The 18,296-nt window shown below is 64.6% G+C and overlaps 1 protein-coding gene across 2 annotated transcripts; it reads left to right on the top strand.

Annotated features, from left to right (window-relative positions):
* The first annotated feature begins 2,033 nt into the window (after positions 1-2,033).
* Positions 2,034-17,902, top strand: Abca7 (ATP binding cassette subfamily A member 7). 2 transcript variants are annotated; one of them, XM_026413952.2, is made up of 46 exons: positions 2,034-2,269; positions 2,357-2,450; positions 2,609-2,750; positions 2,843-2,955; positions 3,074-3,150; positions 3,758-3,838; positions 4,009-4,219; positions 4,299-4,438; positions 4,677-4,793; positions 4,944-5,111; positions 5,365-5,600; positions 5,846-6,022; positions 6,175-6,397; positions 6,494-6,715; positions 6,788-6,989; positions 7,300-7,410; positions 7,620-7,791; positions 8,021-8,152; positions 8,229-8,368; positions 8,516-8,653; positions 8,828-9,012; positions 9,099-9,156; positions 9,467-9,669; positions 9,841-9,889; positions 10,063-10,167; positions 10,237-10,391; positions 10,601-10,725; positions 10,802-10,900; positions 11,051-11,338; positions 11,476-11,508; positions 11,584-11,761; positions 11,841-12,010; positions 12,337-12,514; positions 12,699-12,814; positions 13,052-13,196; positions 13,285-13,408; positions 13,777-13,906; positions 13,977-14,097; positions 14,173-14,235; positions 14,755-14,861; positions 15,426-15,567; positions 16,036-16,170; positions 16,249-16,352; positions 16,623-16,715; positions 17,225-17,465; positions 17,570-17,902. In XM_026413952.2, exons 1-46 carry the CDS (start codon positions 2,204-2,206, stop codon positions 17,711-17,713), a joined length of 6,453 nt encoding a protein of 2,150 aa, XP_026269737.2. In that variant the 5' UTR covers positions 2,034-2,203; the 3' UTR covers positions 17,714-17,902. The 2 variants fall into 2 exon arrangements, with proteins under 2 accessions (XP_026269737.2, XP_077652770.1); XM_077796644.1 differs by having other exon boundaries at positions 10,063-10,391.
* The last annotated feature ends 394 nt before the right edge of the window (positions 17,903-18,296 follow it).

The raw sequence follows: 18,296 nt of genomic DNA, 5'->3' as shown, positions 1-18,296 counted from the left end.
TATTTTTTATTTTTTTTTCAGGAGGAAGGGGAGGGCATGGTAGAGGGGAGTGCTCAGAAATGGGCCTCCTTGGAGGGGTCCAGGCTGTAGCCCCTAAATGTTTTAGGCCTGTTGAGGGACCACATTCCTATAAGATCAGCAGCCCTGGGTCCTCCCCAGGGGCCCAGCGGGGAAACCAAGGCCCCGCAGGACACTGAATCTCAGTGGTTGGGGAAAACCAGACCCCGCCCACCCAGGGCCCCCTCCCCTCAGGTCCTGTAGGTTTTAAAGACCTCCCCCTGCAGCTCTTCCCCTTCTGGGTCCACCAACTAGTATCCCTCACCTCCTACTGCACATGACCCCCACCCAGGGGCCCTGGACATTGAGATAATGTGAAATGCCAGTGCGGACCAAAAGCAATAAAGCCTCTGTTTAGAGAGAAGAGGGTGCTGAGAGTTGGGTGGTAGGGTCGCCTTTCCAGCTTCACTCTGGGGTGTGGGGAGCGGGGAGTGGGTTGGCAGTGGAGGCCTGCTGCCTCTGCCCCTGCCCTCTCTGCTCTGCATTGGTCCTCACCTCGGCCTCCCTCCGCCCAAGGCCACCTCCTGGCTGCGGATCCGCACCCTCCAGCCAGCCAGCACCACCTTGGAAACCCAGAACTCCAGGAGACGGGAAGAGGGTCTCCTGCACTGGGGGCCTTGGTATTACAGGGGACTAGGCAACGTGACAGACAGCCAGGCTCCCCGGGGACAGTCCCCGCCGGCGGGTCGCCGGCCCGGCCCCGAGGGAAGAACTAGTGGCGTTGCCACCCGCAAGTGATGCAGCAAGAGGCGCGCGGCCCCTTTAAGAAAGCCGGCTCGGGGAGCCCCTCTGTGATCCCGCCCTAACCCTCCGCGCGCGGGGCTCCGATGGGGCCGGCCAGTGACTGGCGGGCACAGCGGCCAATGGCAGCGGCCGGGGCCGGGGCGTGTAGGGCGCGGCCGTGAGCACCGGGATGCAAAAGGCGGTAAACCGTGGGGGGGGGGGGGCGCTGAGCCTGCCGGGGCTGAGCCGGCCGGGGGCTTCTCTTAAAGGGGCCACGCCCCCTGGCCGCGGAGGGAAGGCGGGCCAGAGCTGGAGGCCGGAACGGTGAGGGGGACCGGGAGAGGAGGACTGTCTGGCGACAGTCGAGAATGCGGGGTGGGGTGGGGTGGGGTGGGAGGAAGGCGAATTTCCCTGGGAATTAGAGGTACTGGCTGAGCTCCGGTCCCACTCACCCTTCCTCTCCTTCCTGTGAGTGTTGGGGGCGCTGAATTGACCACTAAAGCTCAGTAGGAAGAAGTGGGCATGGGAGTCACTTGAGGGGACCTTTGCCAACATACACCTGCCGTGCCTTTCCCACTTAGAGATCCCCAGCCCCACCCCTTTGTAAATGAGTTGGTCCCCAGAGATCCCAAAAGCCACTTGCGTCAGAAAGAATCCTGGCCAGGAGGTGGAGGTCGCGGTCCTAGGTCCTAGTCCCCAGATGGATGTTGGCCTTTGGCAACTTCCCGCCTTTCTGGGAGCCTTAGTTTCCCCATTTGTGCAAGAAAGTAGCCCAGAGCTGAACAGTCCTAGAGAAATACAGGGTCGGGTGTTGCTGGAGCCTCTCCCCCTCTGAGAGACGATACGTGATGCGGTGGAGAGCTGGGCTCGGCCTCCCGCTTACGTGCCCCTTCCTGAGCTCAGTTTCCACTTCTGTAAGATGAAGTGGAATCTAGTACTGCCAGCCGGGCGTGTGACATGCCCAACGCAGTGAGTATTCGTTGCTGTTATCACTGGGCGACAGGGCCAAAGGGAACCCTGGCCAAGGTCTGGGGGATGGGGCGGAGATGGGACCTGCAAAAAGCCTGGGGGTGGGGCCTGGGAGTGAAAGCGTTAAGCCGAGGCTCCGCCCCTTAAGAATTCAGGAGGGTCTTCTCAGCGGGCTACCGGCTGGGGTCTGAGAGCGACAGCCCTGGCAACCAATCGGCTGCGAGGACGGCTTCGGGCAGGGTTCCCATTGGCTTACTCCTTCTGGGTCGAGGAGCGTCCCTAGATCCAGTACCTGCTCTTCACCTGGCTCGGTCCGAACTTCTGGGAGCCCTGCAGGGTCGAAGGGGAGACAGGTTCAGAGAGGAGCAGGCAGTTGTCGGCAGCCACACAGCACGTCCTCAGACTGACCCTTCTGACCTCTGTCCCGACCCCTCCGTCCCTGTTCAGTCTCACCATGGCTTTCCGGACACAGCTGATGTTGCTGCTTTGGAAGAATTTCATGTATCGCAAGAGACAGCCAGTACGCAACTGCCCCGAGCTGCGGAACAGGGCGGGGTGGGCAGGTGTCCCCCGTGGGCCCACGATCTCCCACCCATTCTTTGCTCAGATACAGCTCCTGGTCGAGTTGCTGTGGCCCCTCTTCCTCTTCTTCATCCTGGTGGCTGTCCGCCACTCCCACCCCCCACTGGAGCACCACGAATGTGAGTCCCCGTGGCCAGACACTGTCTGGGGAGGAGCGATGGGCCACCCCCTCCGCCCAGGGGCAGCCGCTGCAGGGATTGCAGCCCAGCTCTCTATTGCTAGAAGTGTGCCGTCGCGGGGTGGTGCAGAGGTGGGCAGAGCTGGCATCTCCCCACAGGCCACTTCCCCAACAAGCCACTGCCGTCCGCGGGCACTGTGCCCTGGCTCCAGGGCCTCATCTGCAATGTGAACAACTCCTGCTTCCCGCAGCCAACGCCTGGTGAAAATCCCAGGCTCCTGAGCAACTTCAATGACTCCCTGTGAGCAAGAGGCATTGGGTGGGGCCCCCCGTGGGCTCAGTGCTCCAGGAGTGCCCCCGAAACCCCACCTCCTTCCCCGACTCTGTCCCCAGGGTCTCTCGGCTCCTGGCCGATGCCCGCACTGTACTGGGGGGTCCCAGTGCCCAGAGGACACTGACTGGCCTGGGAGAGCTGATGCCCCTGCTGAGGGCCATGAGCAGCAAAGGTAGGGAGGGCCCTAGAGGGCTGAGCGCTGAGCCCCAGCCTGCCTGCCGGGCACTGGTGGAGTGGGGTGCTTCAGGAGAGGCTTGCCAACCCTGTGCTTCTGTGTGTCCTTCCTCCAGCCTGGCCTCCACAGACTGACTGGCAGCAGGAGCGTCCTTCACTGGCCGCTGAGCTTCTGGGGATGCTGCTGCCAGGGGTGAGGCAGGGCTGGGTGGGAGCAGCGGCCTCTGGGCCATTGTTTCAGGAGCCCCAGTGCTCACCCTGCAGGGGCTGCGCCTGGCCCCTGGAGCAGTCAGTGTGCCCTGTCCTGTCTAGCATGGTGGTGGAGACTCCAGGGTGCCACTGAACAAGTCCTGTGCTGTGGGAAGCCACTCTGAATGACCACGCCTTCCAGTCTCGAAGCACAGGGCTCGGACCAATCACTGCATGTCCTAGTGACTTGGGCGTGGTCCCAGCTGGGGGGGGGGATAGCAAGGCGTGGCTTCAGGTGGAGGTGTACCCACTGGGGTTCTCCCTTGTAATCCTACCCCATCTGCCTTTTCTGGACAGAACGTTCTAAGAACAGCATCTTCCCAAGTAAAAGTCCACTCCTGAATGTGCCCCCCCCCCTCAGCCTCTCCTGACTTTGTCTGGCCCCCCTTTTGGGAGGCTTGAGGCGCGGAGCTGGGGAGAGCCCTTCTGAAGCTTGGGCTCTGTACCTCTCAGAGCCTCAGTTCCCTGTGGGTAAAGTGCTGGTCTGGGCCCCTACACACCTGGTGGACGAAGAGAGGAGGCCATTGGTGTTCTTGCCGTCTCCTCCACAGGAATCCCTGGGGGGCGCCCTGGGTCATGCCCAGGAGTCCATGGACAGCTTTGTGGAAGCAGTCAAAGACCTGGCCCAGGAGGTGAGGCTCCACCCGGCCTTGACCCTGGCCAGGTTGGGGTGGTGATGGGTGGCCTGGGCACATTTCTTGAGGGTTCAGGTGCCCCTGGCAGAGTCCCTGCTGTGGGTTAGGCTTGGAGATGGATGGTGCTGTGGGAGGATGGCCAGTGCTCTCTGTTGACCTTGCCTTAGCTCCTGGTGCTGCCCAGCCTGGTGGAGCTTCGGAGTCTGCTGCAGAGACCCCGGGGGACAGGTGGCCCCCTGGAGCTGGTGTCAGAAGCCCTCTGCAGTGCTAAGGGGCCTAGCAGCCCAGGGGGCCTCTCCCTCAACTGGTACGAGGCTGGCGACCTGAGGGAGCTGGTGGGGCAGGGCCCAGCACCAAACCTGCCAGACAAAGGCCTGAGTAAGTGAATGGCCTGTTTCCCCACCTGGGAAGTGGGGCGGAGGGTAGAGGGCAAGGCCTCACAGCACCCCCACCCCAGGCCCTGCCTGCTCTGAGCTGATGGGGGCTCTGGGAGACCACCCACTGTCCCGCCTGCTCTGGAGGCGCCTGAAACCGCTGATCCTGGGGAAACTGCTGTTTGCACCTGACACGAATTTCACGAGGCAGCTCATGGCCCAGGTGAGGGCACTGGGTGCCAGGCGGGAGGGAGTGGCCAGATACCACCCAGTATCTGGCCAGGTGTGTCACAGCCAGGCCAGAAGGTCTCGGAAGCTGCATGTAGGAGTCTGTTAGCTGTCAGAGACCAGCAGAGCAGGTACAGGCTCCGAGGCACAGATGGAAGCAGGGCCCCCAGGCCAGAGGGTGGCAAGTGGTGAGTGGGAAGGGCCAGGACGGGTCTGGTGCTGCCTCCCTGCAGGTCAACCGGACCTTCGAGGAGCTGGCTCTGCTGAAGGATATCCAGGAGGTCTGGGGGGTGCTGGGACCCCAACTCTTTGACTTCATGAACAACAGTGCCAATGTGGCTATTCTGCAGGTGGGCTAGGGTGAGGGTCCATGGTGTGGGGGTGCCATGCTGGGTCAGGGCATGGAGGTGGAAGTTGAAAGTTGTGGTGGGAGGGCAGATGGGCCCCCACAGACAGGAAGGGGTACCTGATACGACCTTTCCTCACCTGACACCCCCCAGAGGCTCCTTCAAAGGCAGGACAGATCAGGGTGGCAGCCAGGACCAGGAGGCCCAGACCCGACGGAGGCCCTGCAGTCCTTTCTGGACCCCAGCATGGGTGGCTACAGCTGGCGCGATGCCCACGCTGATGTGGGACATCTGATGGGCACACTAGGCCAAGTCATGGAAGTGAGCCATCTGCCTGGGGTCTGAGTCATGGAGAGGAGGCAAGGCCAACCTGGGGATCCGAAGGTGGAGGCAAATCTTGCCCTGGGGGAGGTGGGCTCTGTCCGGCAGAGGGCCTGGTCACAGATACCCTGGGCTTCACAGAAGTCTGAGGGGGAACACAGTTGGAGGTCCTGGGGAGGAGTCTGCCTTGACCCAGATGGGGTCCTCCGTACCATGCTGGGCAGACCCCAGCTCCTGGGATTCATACCCCTAGTGTGTGTCCCTGGACAAGCTGGAGGCCTGGCCTTCGGAGGCAGCCCTGGTGTCGCGGGCCCTGCAGCTGCTGGCCGAGCACCGCTTCTGGGCAGGCATCGTCTTCCTGGAGCCCGAGGACCCGGCAGACTCCTCAAAGAAGCCAGCCCCAGACCTGGGCCCTGGCCACGGCCACGTGCAAATCAAGATCCGCATGGACATCGACGATGTCACCAGGACCAATAAGATCAGGGACAGGTGGGAAGGAGCAAGAGTTTGGTGGACGGGGCCAACCCTGGACCTTCAGCGCAGACAGAACCTGGGTGCCTAGGCGCTGTGGGCATGGCCTAGGCTGGGAGGAGACCCAAGTAGGTCCCCGCTGAGGGCAGTGGTGGGCGTGGCTGGTGCGTAACTGAGCCGCAAGGTGCAGATCCAGCTGTGAAAGGCGGGTCCTTAGAGTTTCCAGCACTTCCCTACAGCTGCCCGCCACTCCCCTCTCACAGGTTTTGGGACCCTGGCCCGGCCGCGGACCCTCTGACTGACCTGCGCTATGTGTGGGGCGGCTTCGTGTATCTGCAGGACCTGCTGGAGCGCGCTGCTGTCCGCGTGCTCAGTGGCACGGACCCCCGCGCTGGCCTCTACCTGCAGCAGATGCCCTACCCGTGCTACGTGGACGACGTGTGAGCGCTGCGCCCCTCCGCACTTAATTCCTAGGCGCCAGTCCCGGGGGCGAGGAACCTTCGCCGCCGCTGAGCCTTGGGTTCCCAGGCGAACGGTCCTGCCAGGTGGACCACCACCATGATCCACCACCATGTCGCGTTCCGTTCCACAGGTTCCTGCGTGTGCTGAGCCGGTCGCTGCCCCTGTTCCTGACGCTGGCTTGGATCTACTCAGTGGCGCTGACCGTCAAGGCCGTGGTGCGGGAGAAGGAGACGCGGCTGCGTGACACCATGCGCGCCATGGGACTCAGCCGCGCGGTGCTCTGGCTCGGCTGGTTTCTCAGCTGCCTGGGGCCCTTCCTGTTCAGCGCGGCGCTGCTCGTTCTGGTGCTGAAGGTGGGCGCGCCCCCGCCTTCTGGGCCCCGGACCGCTGCGTGCCCGGGTTATAAGCAGGAGGCAGGGCCAAATCCTGGACTCCTGTGCTTTCCACAGGTGGGGGACATCCTCCCCTACAGCCACCCGGCCGTGGTCTTCCTGTTCTTGGCAGCCTTTGCGGTAGCCACTGTGGTCCAGAGTTTTCTGCTGAGCATCTTCTTCTCGCGTGCCAACCTGGCGGCCGCCTGTGGAGGCCTGGCCTACTTCTCACTCTACCTGCCCTACGTGCTCTGTGTGGCCTGGAGGGACAGGCTGCCCACGGGTGGCCGTGTGGCCATGGTGAGGGCCGGTGGGGCCTGGCGGGCACACCCCAGGACCAGGCCACCCTCTGACCCACCCACTCCTCTACAGAGCCTGCTGTCCCCAGTGGCCTTCGGCTTCGGGTGCGAGAGCCTGGCCCTGCTGGAGGAGCAGGGTGAGGGCGCACAGTGGCACAACTTGGGCCGGGGACCGGCGGCAGATGTCTTCAGCCTGGCGCAGGTCTCAGGCCTCCTGCTGCTGGACGCCACCCTCTATGGCATCATCGTCTGGTACCTGGAGGCTGTGTGCCCAGGTGGGCCCTAGTGCCCACAGGAGGTCTGGGTCATCTACCTGGACACACCTAGTTAGGTCCCGAGTGGGGCCCTGTCTCTGGCTGCGGCCTGAGCACCACTTCCTTTGGGTGGTGCCTCCCTGCCATGAAGTACCTGGAGGTGTGCCTCGGGTGGTGAGGGTGGTGAACGTGGTGTTTCCTGGCACCTTCGCACAGGTAGCTGCCTGTAAAGGCAGAGCCAGCGCCTACCTGGATGTCTGGACTCCAGGTGTGTGGCTGGAAGTCGGCACACTCCACGGGTAGTCGGCACGACTCAGCCTCTCTCCCCCAGGCCAGTACGGGATCCCAGAACCGTGGAATTTTCCCTTTCGGAGGAGCTACTGGTGTGGGCCTGGACCCCCCAAGGGTCCCGACCCCATCCCTGCCCCGCAGGACCCAAAGGGTGAGGCCCTACAAGCCTGAAAACTGCTTCCCGGTCTGGACTCCCCACTCCTCCCCGTGAAAAGCCAGGTTCCCCCAGATCAGACCCTCCCCAGCCCCTGCACACTACGCCGGCCGGCTCCTCCTACCGTCCCTCGCCTCACAGTTCCCTGATTCCTCACCCTGCTGTTGGGGCCCCCAGGGCCCACAGCTGACGGCCTCCCTCCTCAGTGCTGGTGGAGGAGGCGCCCTGGGGCCTGCGCCCTGGAGTCTCTGTTCGAGGACTGGAGAAGCGCTTTCCCGGCTGCCCACAGCCAGCCCTGCGTGGGCTCAACTTGGACTTCTACCAGGACCAGATCACTGCATTCCTGGGCCACAACGGGGCGGGCAAGACCACCACGCTGTGAGCGGCTGGCCTCCCTCCTCCTCCTGTCTCAGCTTCCCTGTCTGTCAGCGGGGAAGGCGCCTGGGGAGGGGGCCGTGCACGCGACCCCGGGGACAGGCATCTTCTCAGCACAGTTCCCCTCCTCTGTAAAGTGCAGACCTTGTGCCCCTGGGGTAAGCCTCAGTAGGTGCTCTGTAAGTGCTTGCAGCCCCTCTCCTGGTGACAGGCAGATTCCCGCCTCCCCCAGGTCTATCCTGAGCGGCCTCTTCCCGCCCAGTGGTGGCTCAGCTTTTGTCCTGGGCCATGACGTCCAGTCCAGCATGGAGGCCATCCGGCCCCACCTGGGGGTCTGCCCGCAGTACAACGTGCTGTTTGACATGTACGTCCTGGAGTGCCTGTGGGTGGGCTGGGCCGGCTTCAGGACCCCTTGGTGGCCATCGCCCCCCTCGCCGCAGGCTGACCGTGGAGGAGCATCTGTGGTTCTACGGGCAGCTCAAGGGCTCGCGTGCCACAGTGGTGGGCGCTGAGCAGGAACGTCTGCTGCAGGACGTGGGACTCGTGCCCAAGCGGTGGACTCAGACGCGCCACCTCTCTGGTGAGCCCACAGGGTTAGGGTCTTGAGAAACCGAGGGACGGATCTGGGGACCAGGAGGAGCCAGGCCTTGAGGTCTCCGTGGGTGGAGGAGACAGGCAGCCATACCCACCGCCGGGAGGGTCACGCCAGGATCCTCCAACCCACCAGGTGGGATGCAGCGGAAGCTGTCCGTGGCCATGGCCTTTGTGGGTCACACTCGGGTGGTCATCCTGGATGAGCCCACAGCTGGTGTTGATCCCACATCCCGCCGAGGCATCTGGGAGCTGCTGCTCAAGTACCGGGAAGGTGAGAGTGGGGGGTGGCTTGAGGTTCCCCTGGACTGTGCTGCAGGGCCCAAACATCTGACGGGGGAGGGCCGGGCTGGCTTTTGAGAGGTGAGTAGGAGCTTGGAGCCGTGGGCAGGAGGTGGCCAGCAAGACCACAGCTGGAGCAACACCTGGGGCTGGGCCCTATGTGCAGGTCGCACGCTGATCCTCTCTACCCACCACCTGGATGAGGCCGAGCTCTTGGGAGACCGGGTGGCCATGGTGGCAGGTGGCCGCCTGTGCTGCTGTGGGTCCCCACTCTTCCTGCGCCGTCACTTGGGCTCTGGCTACTACTTGACACTGGTGAAGAGTCCCCAGCCCCTGGCCAGTGCTGTGAAGGTGAGGCCCAGAGCTAGGCCCTGCCCTGACCCCCATGGGTCTGTCCAGCCTGATGGCCACATCTGTGGCTGCCCCTCTGTCTGCAGGATGAGGAGGACACCCACTTGAAGGACGGCAGGGGCTCTGGCCAGGGCAGCACTGCGGGTGAGTTGGGTGGGAGGCCCCCGGGCAGGGAGGGGGCAGCAGAGTCCTGTTCAGGGCAACAAGACTCCAATGCCCCCATCTGGGCTGTGTCAGAAGGTGCCTGAACTTGGCTGAGCCCACACTCTGGCCCTGACCTTTGACCTGTCCTGGGCTGAGCCAGACACAGGCCCCCCTGACCAAGGACCCTGAGCCAGTCCTGCCCTCAAGTTCTTGCCCCTGACCTCCGCCCCTAGGGTTGGCTCCTCCCCCAGGAGACGGGTGGGAGAGGGGCTCCCGGGCCTCAGGGCCTAGATGCACCTCATTCACGCAGGTGCCCCTCAGCTCCTGGCCCTGGTGCGGCGCTGGGTGCCGGGGGCCCGGCTGGTGGAGGAGCTGCCCCACGAGCTGGTGCTGGCCTTGCCCTACGCGGGTGCGCTGGATGGCGGCTTTGCCAGGCTCTTCCGGGAGCTGGATGAGCAGCTGGGGGCGCTGAGCCTCAGTGGTTATGGGATCTCAGACACCAGCCTCGAGGAGGTGCGGGCCAGGGGAGTCCCGGGGCCCAGGAGGGCAGCCTGGGGGACGCAGCAGAGCTGGCTACTCGAGGGGGCGAGGGGGGCGTTCCTGGGGGAGACTGCGCCAGGAGTGGGGGAGGCTCAGAAGCCCTCTGAGGTGGCAGGTCCCTGAGCCCCTGTGCTGTGTCCCCAGATCTTCCTGAAGGTGACAGAGGACTGTGCCTCGGACACAGACCCAGAAGGTGTGGCTGCAGCTTTGTGACCTTTGCCCCCGACCTGGGTCCAGAGCAGGTTCTCGTCTCAAGCCTGGCTGAGTCGACCCCAGGGCCTAGCCTGAGTCCTGACCTTTCCACCATGACCCTTGACCCTGGCCCCAGACAACACTAACACTGCCCGTTCCCCATTGGCCCTGCAGATGGCAGCCCTGGGCAGCAGGCCTGTGTGCACCTGGCTGTCCCCGAGGGGACCCCGGGGGCCACGATCATGCCAGAGGAACCAGCCCTGGACCCGGGGGAGCTGGGTGAGTCCCGCACCCCACAATCCCCCAAGGTCCCCACCACCAGAGCACTGACCTTCCCACCCCCGACAGCTGGGTCGGCCCCAGAGACCCAGGCCTTGCAGGGCTCTGCGCCGGCCACTGCAGGACGAGTACAGGGCTGGGCACTGACCCGTCAGCAGCTCCGAGCCCTGCTTCTCAAGCGCTGTCTGCTTGCCTGCCGTAGCCGCTGGGGCCTGTTTGCACAGGTGAGGGGGCCCTGGGACAAAGGAAGGTGCCGGGGAGTCCCTGGTGACGCCTCTGGCCATCCCCTCAGTGTCTCGCTTCCATAGCTTCATCCTGTGCCTATTTATTGAAGACCCTAGGGAGCCCTGGGTGGTTCTAGAGCGGGAGCAGGGAAGGGTAGGAGCAAGCCTGGAGGGTCGTGGAGGTGGCAGCTGAGGGGATGCCCCTCCAGATTGTGCTGCCCGCCCTCTTTGTGGGCCTGGCCCTGCTGTTCAGCCTCATCGTGCCTCCTTTTGGGCACTACCCGGCTCTGCGGCTCAGTCCTGCCATGTACGGCGCCCAGGTGTCCTTTTTCAGGTGAGTGCAGAGGAGAGGGGCTGGTGGAGGGAGGGCTGGCCACCTGGGGACACAGCTCTGATCTGCACACACACAGCGAGGACACCCAGGGGGACCCCAGGTATGGCCGCCTGCTCAAGGCGCTGCTGGGGCAGGCAGGACTGGAGGAGGCCCACCTGCAGAACACCTCCAACAGGTGAGGCCTGGCCTGGACCCCCTCTGGCCCCGGGTCCCCTCAGGGCTGTGGTGGGGGGGACCCACCTGCCGTGGCACTTGGGAGCTGGGAGCCACCGTGCTTCCAGAGAACCAGCAGTGGGTGCCCACAGCCCTGCACCCTGACCCACAGGCTGCCGGAGTGCCCAGGGGCCCTCTCCTGCCTGTTCTCAGTCCCTGAGGCCACTGCTGATGTGGCCAGGGTCCTGGCCCGTGGCAACTGGACCCCAGAGTCTCCATCCCCAGCCTGCCAGTGCAGCCAGCCTGGTGCCCGCCGCCTGCTGCCCGACTGTCCGGCTGCGGCTGGTGGCCTCCCACCGCCCCAGGCAGTGGCCAGCTCTGGGGAGGTGGTCCAAAACTTGACGGGCCGGAACCTGTCTGACTTCCTGGTGAAGACCTACCCAAGCCTGGTGCGCCAGGGGTAAGCACCACATGGCACCCGGCCTGCTGCAGCTGGGCCTCGGGCCGGGTGCGCCTGGGCAGGGACATTGGGGCAGGTCCAGATGCCCAGCCTGACCCTGCGCCTCTATCCCCCCTCCCTGTCTGTGTCCTCCACAGCCTCAATACTAAGAAGTGGGTGGATGAGGTCAGGTAAGGAGGGACCTGGGGTGGCTGGCCCCACTGCGCACCCCCCTGGCCCTCAGCTCTTCTTTCTGTGCCCCCCAGGTATGGGGGCTTCTCATTGGGGGGCCGAGACCCAGACCTGCCCTCAGGGACGGAGGTGGCCCATTCGGTGGAACAGCTGAGGGCCCTGCTGAGTCCCCAGCCAGGTGGGGCCCTGGACCAGGTCCTGCACAACCTCTCAGCGTGGGCTCACAGCCTGGAGGCTCACCACAGCCTCAAGGTGAGAACCCAGGGTGGAGGCTGGATGGCCCTGAGGGTCCAGCCTTGACCACCCTGACTCTGTGGCCTCCACTCCACAGATCTGGTTCAACAACAAGGGCTGGCACTCCATGGTGGCCTTTGTCAACCGAGCCAACAATGCACTCCTGCATGCCCACCTGCCCCGGGGCGCCGCCCACCAGGCCTACAGCATCACGACGTTCAACCACCCCCTGAACCTGACCAAGGAGCAGCTGTCCGAGGCTGCCCTGTGAGTCCGCGCCCGCCCACCTCCGTGGCTCTGAGGTGTGGGGCAGCGTGGCTGCCGCGTGGCCAGGTTTGAACTCTGTCATCCAGGGCTGCGACCTGCTCCGAGGCCGCGTAACGGCCACCTCCGGCCACCGCGCTCCAGCCCCCCAGACTCCACGTGTCCCTGTCCCGCCCGTGGTCCTCCCGGGCAATGTCTCCTGCCCAGCAGCTCGACCACCCCTCCCCACGTGGCTCAGGCCCTCTCCGCCACCCACGGCGGTCCAGGAGCCTCATCCCTGCGGGGCATGCGTGGCCGGGCCCTGAGCAGCCTCGTGCCCTCGCCCCCAGGATGGCCTCGTCCGTGGACGTGCTGGTCTCCATCTGTGTGGTCTTCGCCATGTCCTTCATCCCGGCCAGCTTCACCCTGGTCCTCATTGAGGAGCGTGTCACGCGAGCCAAACACCTGCAGCTCGTAGGGGGCCTGCCCCCCACCCTCTACTGGCTGAGCAACTTTGTCTGGGACATGGTGCGGGGGCGGCCCAGGAGTGGGGGGCTAGCTGCCCTTTGGCCCTTCTGGGCTGGGACTGGTCACGCAGGGGTGAGGTCTTGAGGACCGTGGGACACATCATGTTCTCATGTCCCAAAAGTAGGAAGCAGAGGGGTCACAGGGCTGAGAGTGGCTGAGGAGGGCGGCGTCCATCTCTGTGCAGTGCAACTACTTGGTGGCTGTGTGCATCGTGGTGCTCATCTTCCTGGTCTTCCAGCAGAAGGCGTATGTGGCCCCTGCCAACCTGCCTGCCCTCCTGCTGCTGCTGCTACTGTATGGGTGAGGTCCCCGTCCCTCCAGCTCCTTCTTAGGCCCTCCCCCCTGCACCGAGGGAGACGGGACCCTGCAGCAGCTCCTGAGGGCCAAGGCGGAGCTGGGTGGGAAACTGGGAGCCTTCCATTCAGTCATCTCCACCGTGGCCTTAAAAGCTCAGCCCGCCCGGATCTGCATGATCAGAGGCCCGCCGGGAGGCCTGCTCCTCCCAGGGGTGCCCAGTGAGGTCCTGTCGCCCTGCAGCTGGTCAATCACGCCACTCATGTACCCGGCCTCCTTCTTCTTCTCCGTGCCCAGCACGGCTTACGTCGTGCTCACCTGCATCAACCTCTTTGTGGGCATCAACGGCAGCATGGCTACCTTCGTGCTGGAGCTCTTCTCGGATCAGGTTGGGCTCTGCGGGGTGGTGGTGGGGCTGGGCTGCAGTGTGGCCTCAGCTCCCGACTGACCGACTGCCTCTTCCTGCCCCCAAGCAGAAGCTGAAGGAGGTGAGCCGCGTCCTGAAACGCATCTTCCTCGTCTTCCCCCACTTCTGCCTGGGCCGGGGGCTCATCGATATGGTGCGGAACCAGGCCATGGCTGACGCTTTTGAGCGCCTGGGTGAGAACTTCCTGCCCTGTGAGACTGGTCAGCACCCTCAAAAGTGCCGTCCTAGAGTCAGTTACACAGAGTGGAGACCAACAGCCTCCAGGGAGAGACCCAAGAGCCCCAGGTGGCCTCAAGGTTGAGCCCAGTCAGAGGTGTAGAAAAGAAGTCATAAAAGTTGATTTTGTCTTGTGGCACATCACTGGAAATCTAATGACCTAAATAAGGGAGGGGGGTGGCCGACCTCTATTTTCTATGCCCCTGAGACCCCCAGCTGAGTAGCCTGTCCAGGTCTTCTTTGACTTTTACCTTGAGAATCCAGGTGAGCCAGATTGGGAGGACACAACTCCCTGGGACAGAGTCCTTCCTTCCTGTCCCCACAGGTGACAGGCAGTTCCAGTCGCCCCTGCACTGGGAGGTGGTGGGCAAGAACCTGCTGGCCATGTCTGTGCAGGGGCCCCTCTTCCTCCTGCTCACGCTCCTGCTGCAGCACCTCGGCCGCCTCCTGCCACAGTCAGTGGGGAGCAGGGTGGGGTGGCAGGGCCAGGGACCTACCTGGGACCCACCGTGTCTCTGTCTTCAGACCCCAGCCGAGGACGCTGCCACCCCTGGGAGAGGAGGATGAGGATGTGGCCCACGAGCGGCAGCGGGTGGTCAGAGGGGCCACCAAGGGGGACGTGTTGGTTCTCAGGGACCTGACCAAGGTAGGTGTGGCCACAGAGAGCTGGGCTGGGGCTCCCACTGGCCACCCCCTTTCTCAGGGACCTGCCTCCTCCTAGGTGTACCATGGGCAGAGGATGCCAGCTGTCCACCGCCTGTGCCTGGGGATCCCCCCAGGTGAGGTGAGTCCCCGTGAAGGACCTGGTGCTGGGGGTGGGAGGCTGCACATCACTGCAGGGCTGACCCTTCCAGGAACCTGCTGCCCACCACCACTTACTGAGCACTGACTGGGTGCCAGGATTTGAACTCCTGTTTTGAGCCAACATATCCTCATTAATTAAGCACCTACTGCATGCTTCCATTTATGAAGCATCACTGTGCTCACCCCGTGCCAGCCAACATTTGGAAGTCTGTTGTGCCCACACCTGTGTAGGGGCTTTGTAGGATACCTACCGTAGTCGGTAAACAGAAGGCCAACACATTCCCCGCTGAAGAACAGAGTTGTGCCTCTCCAGTACCCCAGGGTCTGTCCCAGGCTCCACCTCGCCCACAGCCGCCCACGCCGGAACTCAAGGCTGCCACCAGGCTCCAAAAACACAAGGACAGGGCTGGTCCCCCTGAGCCATTAGGGCTGCTGCCAGGGGAACCCAAGGTGGGGGTCAGGGCTGGGCCTCCCCAGCACCAGCTGCGGCACCCCGCAGTGTTTCGGACTGCTCGGTGTGAATGGAGCCGGGAAGACCACCACGTTCCGCATGCTGACCGGGGACATACTGCCCAGCATGGGCGAGGCAGTGCTGGCAGGTCACAGGTAGGGGGCTCCGGGTGGGGGGCTCCGGGTGGGGGGCTCCGGGTGGGGGGCTCCAGGTGGGGGCTCAGGGTGGGGGGGCTCCAGGTGGGGGGGCTCCGGGTGGGGGCTCCGGGTGGGGGGCTCCGGGTGAGGGGGCTCCGGGTGGGGGGCTCCGGGTGGGGGGCTCCAGGTGGGGGGGCTCCAGGTGGGGGCTCCGGGTGGGGGGCTCCAGGTGGGGGGGCTCCGGGTTGGGGCTCCAGGTGGGGGGGCTCCAGGTGGGGGCTCCGGGTGGGGGGCTCCGGGTGAGGGCTCCAGGTGGGGGGCTCCAGGTGGGGGGACTCCAGGGGGGGGGCTCCAGGTGAGGGCTCCAGGTGGGGGCTCCGGGTGGGGGGCTCCAGGTGGGGGCTCCGGGTGGGGGGCTCCGGGTGGGGGGCTCCAGGTGGGGGCAGTGTGGACCTCCCCCGCGACCAGCTCTGCTCCTGGTCCTCCCACACCGTGCTCATGGAGGTGGCCCTGAGACCCCTGTGTGTGCCTCCAGTGTGACCAGTAACTAGCCAGTTCTGCGCCCTCTACTCCCACCTGCAGCGTGGCCCAGGAACCAGCTGCCGCGCACTGCCACATGGGCTACTGCCCGCAGTCAGACGCCATCTTCGAGCTGCTGACTGGCCGCGAACACCTAGAGCTGTTTGCACGCCTGCGAGGCGTCCCTGAGGCCCTGGTGGCAGGGGTGAGCTCCGCCCCCCTCCTCGGTCCCCCCCCCTGCTCCCCGCCCTCAGGTGCTCATGCTTGGTCCTTCAGCATCCGGTCTCGGGGCTCCCAGCTGCTGTGCTCACCTGGCCCAGGCCCCTTCCCGCCTTGGCCTGGTGTTCTCCCTCCTTGACGCCTCCAGCTGGGACCCTGGCCTAGGTCTTCCCGCCTTTCGCCTCAGGTCCCCTTCTTGTGTCTGGGTCCACTCCCAGGTTTCACCCATCCCTGCTCTTTTCTCCTGGGCCCGACTCATGTCCACTGTACCCGCCCCCCTGACCGCTGGCCCTGCTCCACCATCACTCTGCCCTGCCCCGTGTCCACTTGGTCCCCCATCCCAGCCTCCCTCTGACCCGGCCCCATGCTCACCCACTGTGGCCCCACCCCACCACCACTGGTACCACCCAGCTCGCCTGGTCCCCCAACGTGTCGCTCTTGCTGGGCTCTGCAGACCGCCAGCTGGGGCCTGGCGCGCCTGGGGCTCCCGCGATACGCCGACAGACTCGCGGGCACCTACAGTGGGGGCAACAAACGCAAGCTGGCCACAGCCGTGGCGCTCGTTGGGGATCCCGCTGTGGTCTTCCTGGTATGTGGGGTGGGATCTGGCGTGGGGCAGGGCTGGGACCCAGGCAGGACCCGGCTTAGGGCCTTTCCTCCGTCCCAGGATGAGCCCACCACGGGCATGGACCCCCGTGCGCGGCGCTTCCTCTGGAACAGCCTTCTGTCCGTGGTGCGCCAGGGCCGCTCCGTGGTGCTCACCTCGCACAGGTGACTGGCCCAGGCTCCAGGTGGAGGAGGTGCCTCAGAAGGTGGTCCAGACCACAGGGTCATAGCGGATGGGAAGGTCCTGACCCTGGCGGAGGGACAGGGGGAGGGAAGGAAGCTGGCGGGCCCAGGCGTAAGGACACACTGTGGTGGTACCCAGCCCCAGGAACCAGGCAGTTTGGGCCCAGCGAAATGTCCAGAAAAGGGTGGTGGGGAGGGCCCTGGCCAGTATCGCGCAGCGCGGGTCGGAGCTCACGAACCTGCCGCCCACAGCATGGAGGAGTGCGAGGCCCTCTGCACGCGCCTGGCCATCATGGTGAACGGGCGGTTCCGCTGCCTGGGCAGCACGCAGCACCTCAAGCGCAGGTGAGCGAGAGGCCTCTGGGCAGGTGTGCGGACAGGAAGGTGGGATGAGGGTTCAGACCTGGAGCCCAGCGGCTAAAGCCGCAGAGTGGCCAGGATGATGGACAGCAGGAGGGACGAGGAAGGGGGCCAGGCGGGGCTTGCTGAGGGCTGCAGTACTGGGGACACTTGATCCGGTTGATGAGCGCGAGGTTGCGGTGGGTTTAGAAGGACTAAGGAGCCAGCAGAGGCCAGTTAGAGCGGGGCGGGTGGTGGGCCGCTGGCGGCGGGTGGGCGTGGCCGTGGCGCGTGGGGGCGCTGCGGGTGCCCGGAAGCAGGTCTGGAGGGTGGGGGGCTGCAGGGGCGGGGCTAGGAGCAGGAGTGCGGGCGGGGCGCGGCGCAGGGAGCGGATGTGTGTCAGGTGCAGCCGGGCAGAAGAGGCGAGGCTGGAGGCTAGCCGGTGTGGGCGGGGTCGTGCCCTGGGCTGGGCAGGGCAGGGGCCTGTCTGGTAGCCTTGTCCCCACCCACTCCAGATTCGGCGCTGGCCACACACTGACCCTGAGGGTGCCCGTGGACCGGCACGAGGGAGCCACGGCCTTTGTGGTGGCCGCATTCCCGGGGGCCGAGCTTCGAGAAGCGCATGGGGGTCGCCTCCGCTTCCAGCTGCCACCGGGAGAGCGCGGAGCCCTGGCACACATTTTTGGAGAGCTGGCAGCCCATGGTTCAGACCATGGCATGGAGGACTTCTCTGTGAGCCAGACCACACTGGAGGAGGTGACCACAGTGTCGGGCTGGGACTGGGGAGGGGCTGGGGCCCGGGTCCTGGGCTGACAGCCCCTCCTGTCCGTCCTGTCCTCTCTGGACCACCCACCCGCCAGGTCTTCCTGCATTTCTCTGAGGACCAAGGGAAGGAGGAGGAAGACCAGGAAGGAGTGGAGGCGGAGCCTGCAGCAGGCTCTGAGCATCCCAAAGGCCTTGGCCAGGCCTCGACGGACACCCTAGTGATGGAGACTGTGCTCTGAGCCTGCCTCCCCCGGGGGCAGGAGAGCCCCAGGAGCCAACATCAGCTCCCCAGAGCACCCACTACCCTGGAGCAAATAAAGAGAAGACTGGAGCTGAGGCGGTGGCTCAGTGGTAGAGCTTGCCTGGCATGTGTGAGGCATGGGTTCGATTCTCAGCACCACATATAAATAAATGAATGAAATAAAGGTCCACACATCTTAAAAACATATTTTAAAAAGAGAGACAGAGAAGACTGCAGAGAAGATGTGAACCTCTGTGTCTTTATGGCAGACTACACATGCACCCTGGTCCCTATGAGCACCGCCACATGCAGTGTGAGTGGGGAGTGAGTGTGTTTGTGATCACAGGAGATTTGTGGGGCATGTGTGAGCACATTTATACGCTTGAACCCACTCAGTGCTGGTGATCCTGGGCATGAAGCGTGCAGAATGGGCTTTCTAGAAGCCTGGTCACAGGTACCAGGCTGCCACATGGGTCTAGCACCTAAGGACAACTGACCATGAAGTGGGTCTGAGGTCAGAGCTTGGGAATGTCCTAGGCAGCTTCGAGGAGGCTGGAGTACCCACCTTGGCTACCCAAAGC

The sequence above is a fragment of the Urocitellus parryii genome, chromosome 3, assembly GCF_045843805.1.
Source record: "Urocitellus parryii isolate mUroPar1 chromosome 3, mUroPar1.hap1, whole genome shotgun sequence".
In the NCBI taxonomy this organism is placed as follows: domain Eukaryota; kingdom Metazoa; phylum Chordata; class Mammalia; order Rodentia; family Sciuridae; genus Urocitellus; species Urocitellus parryii.
Note: the sequence above shows the minus strand (reverse complement) of the source record. Positions and strands in the feature narration are given on the sequence as shown.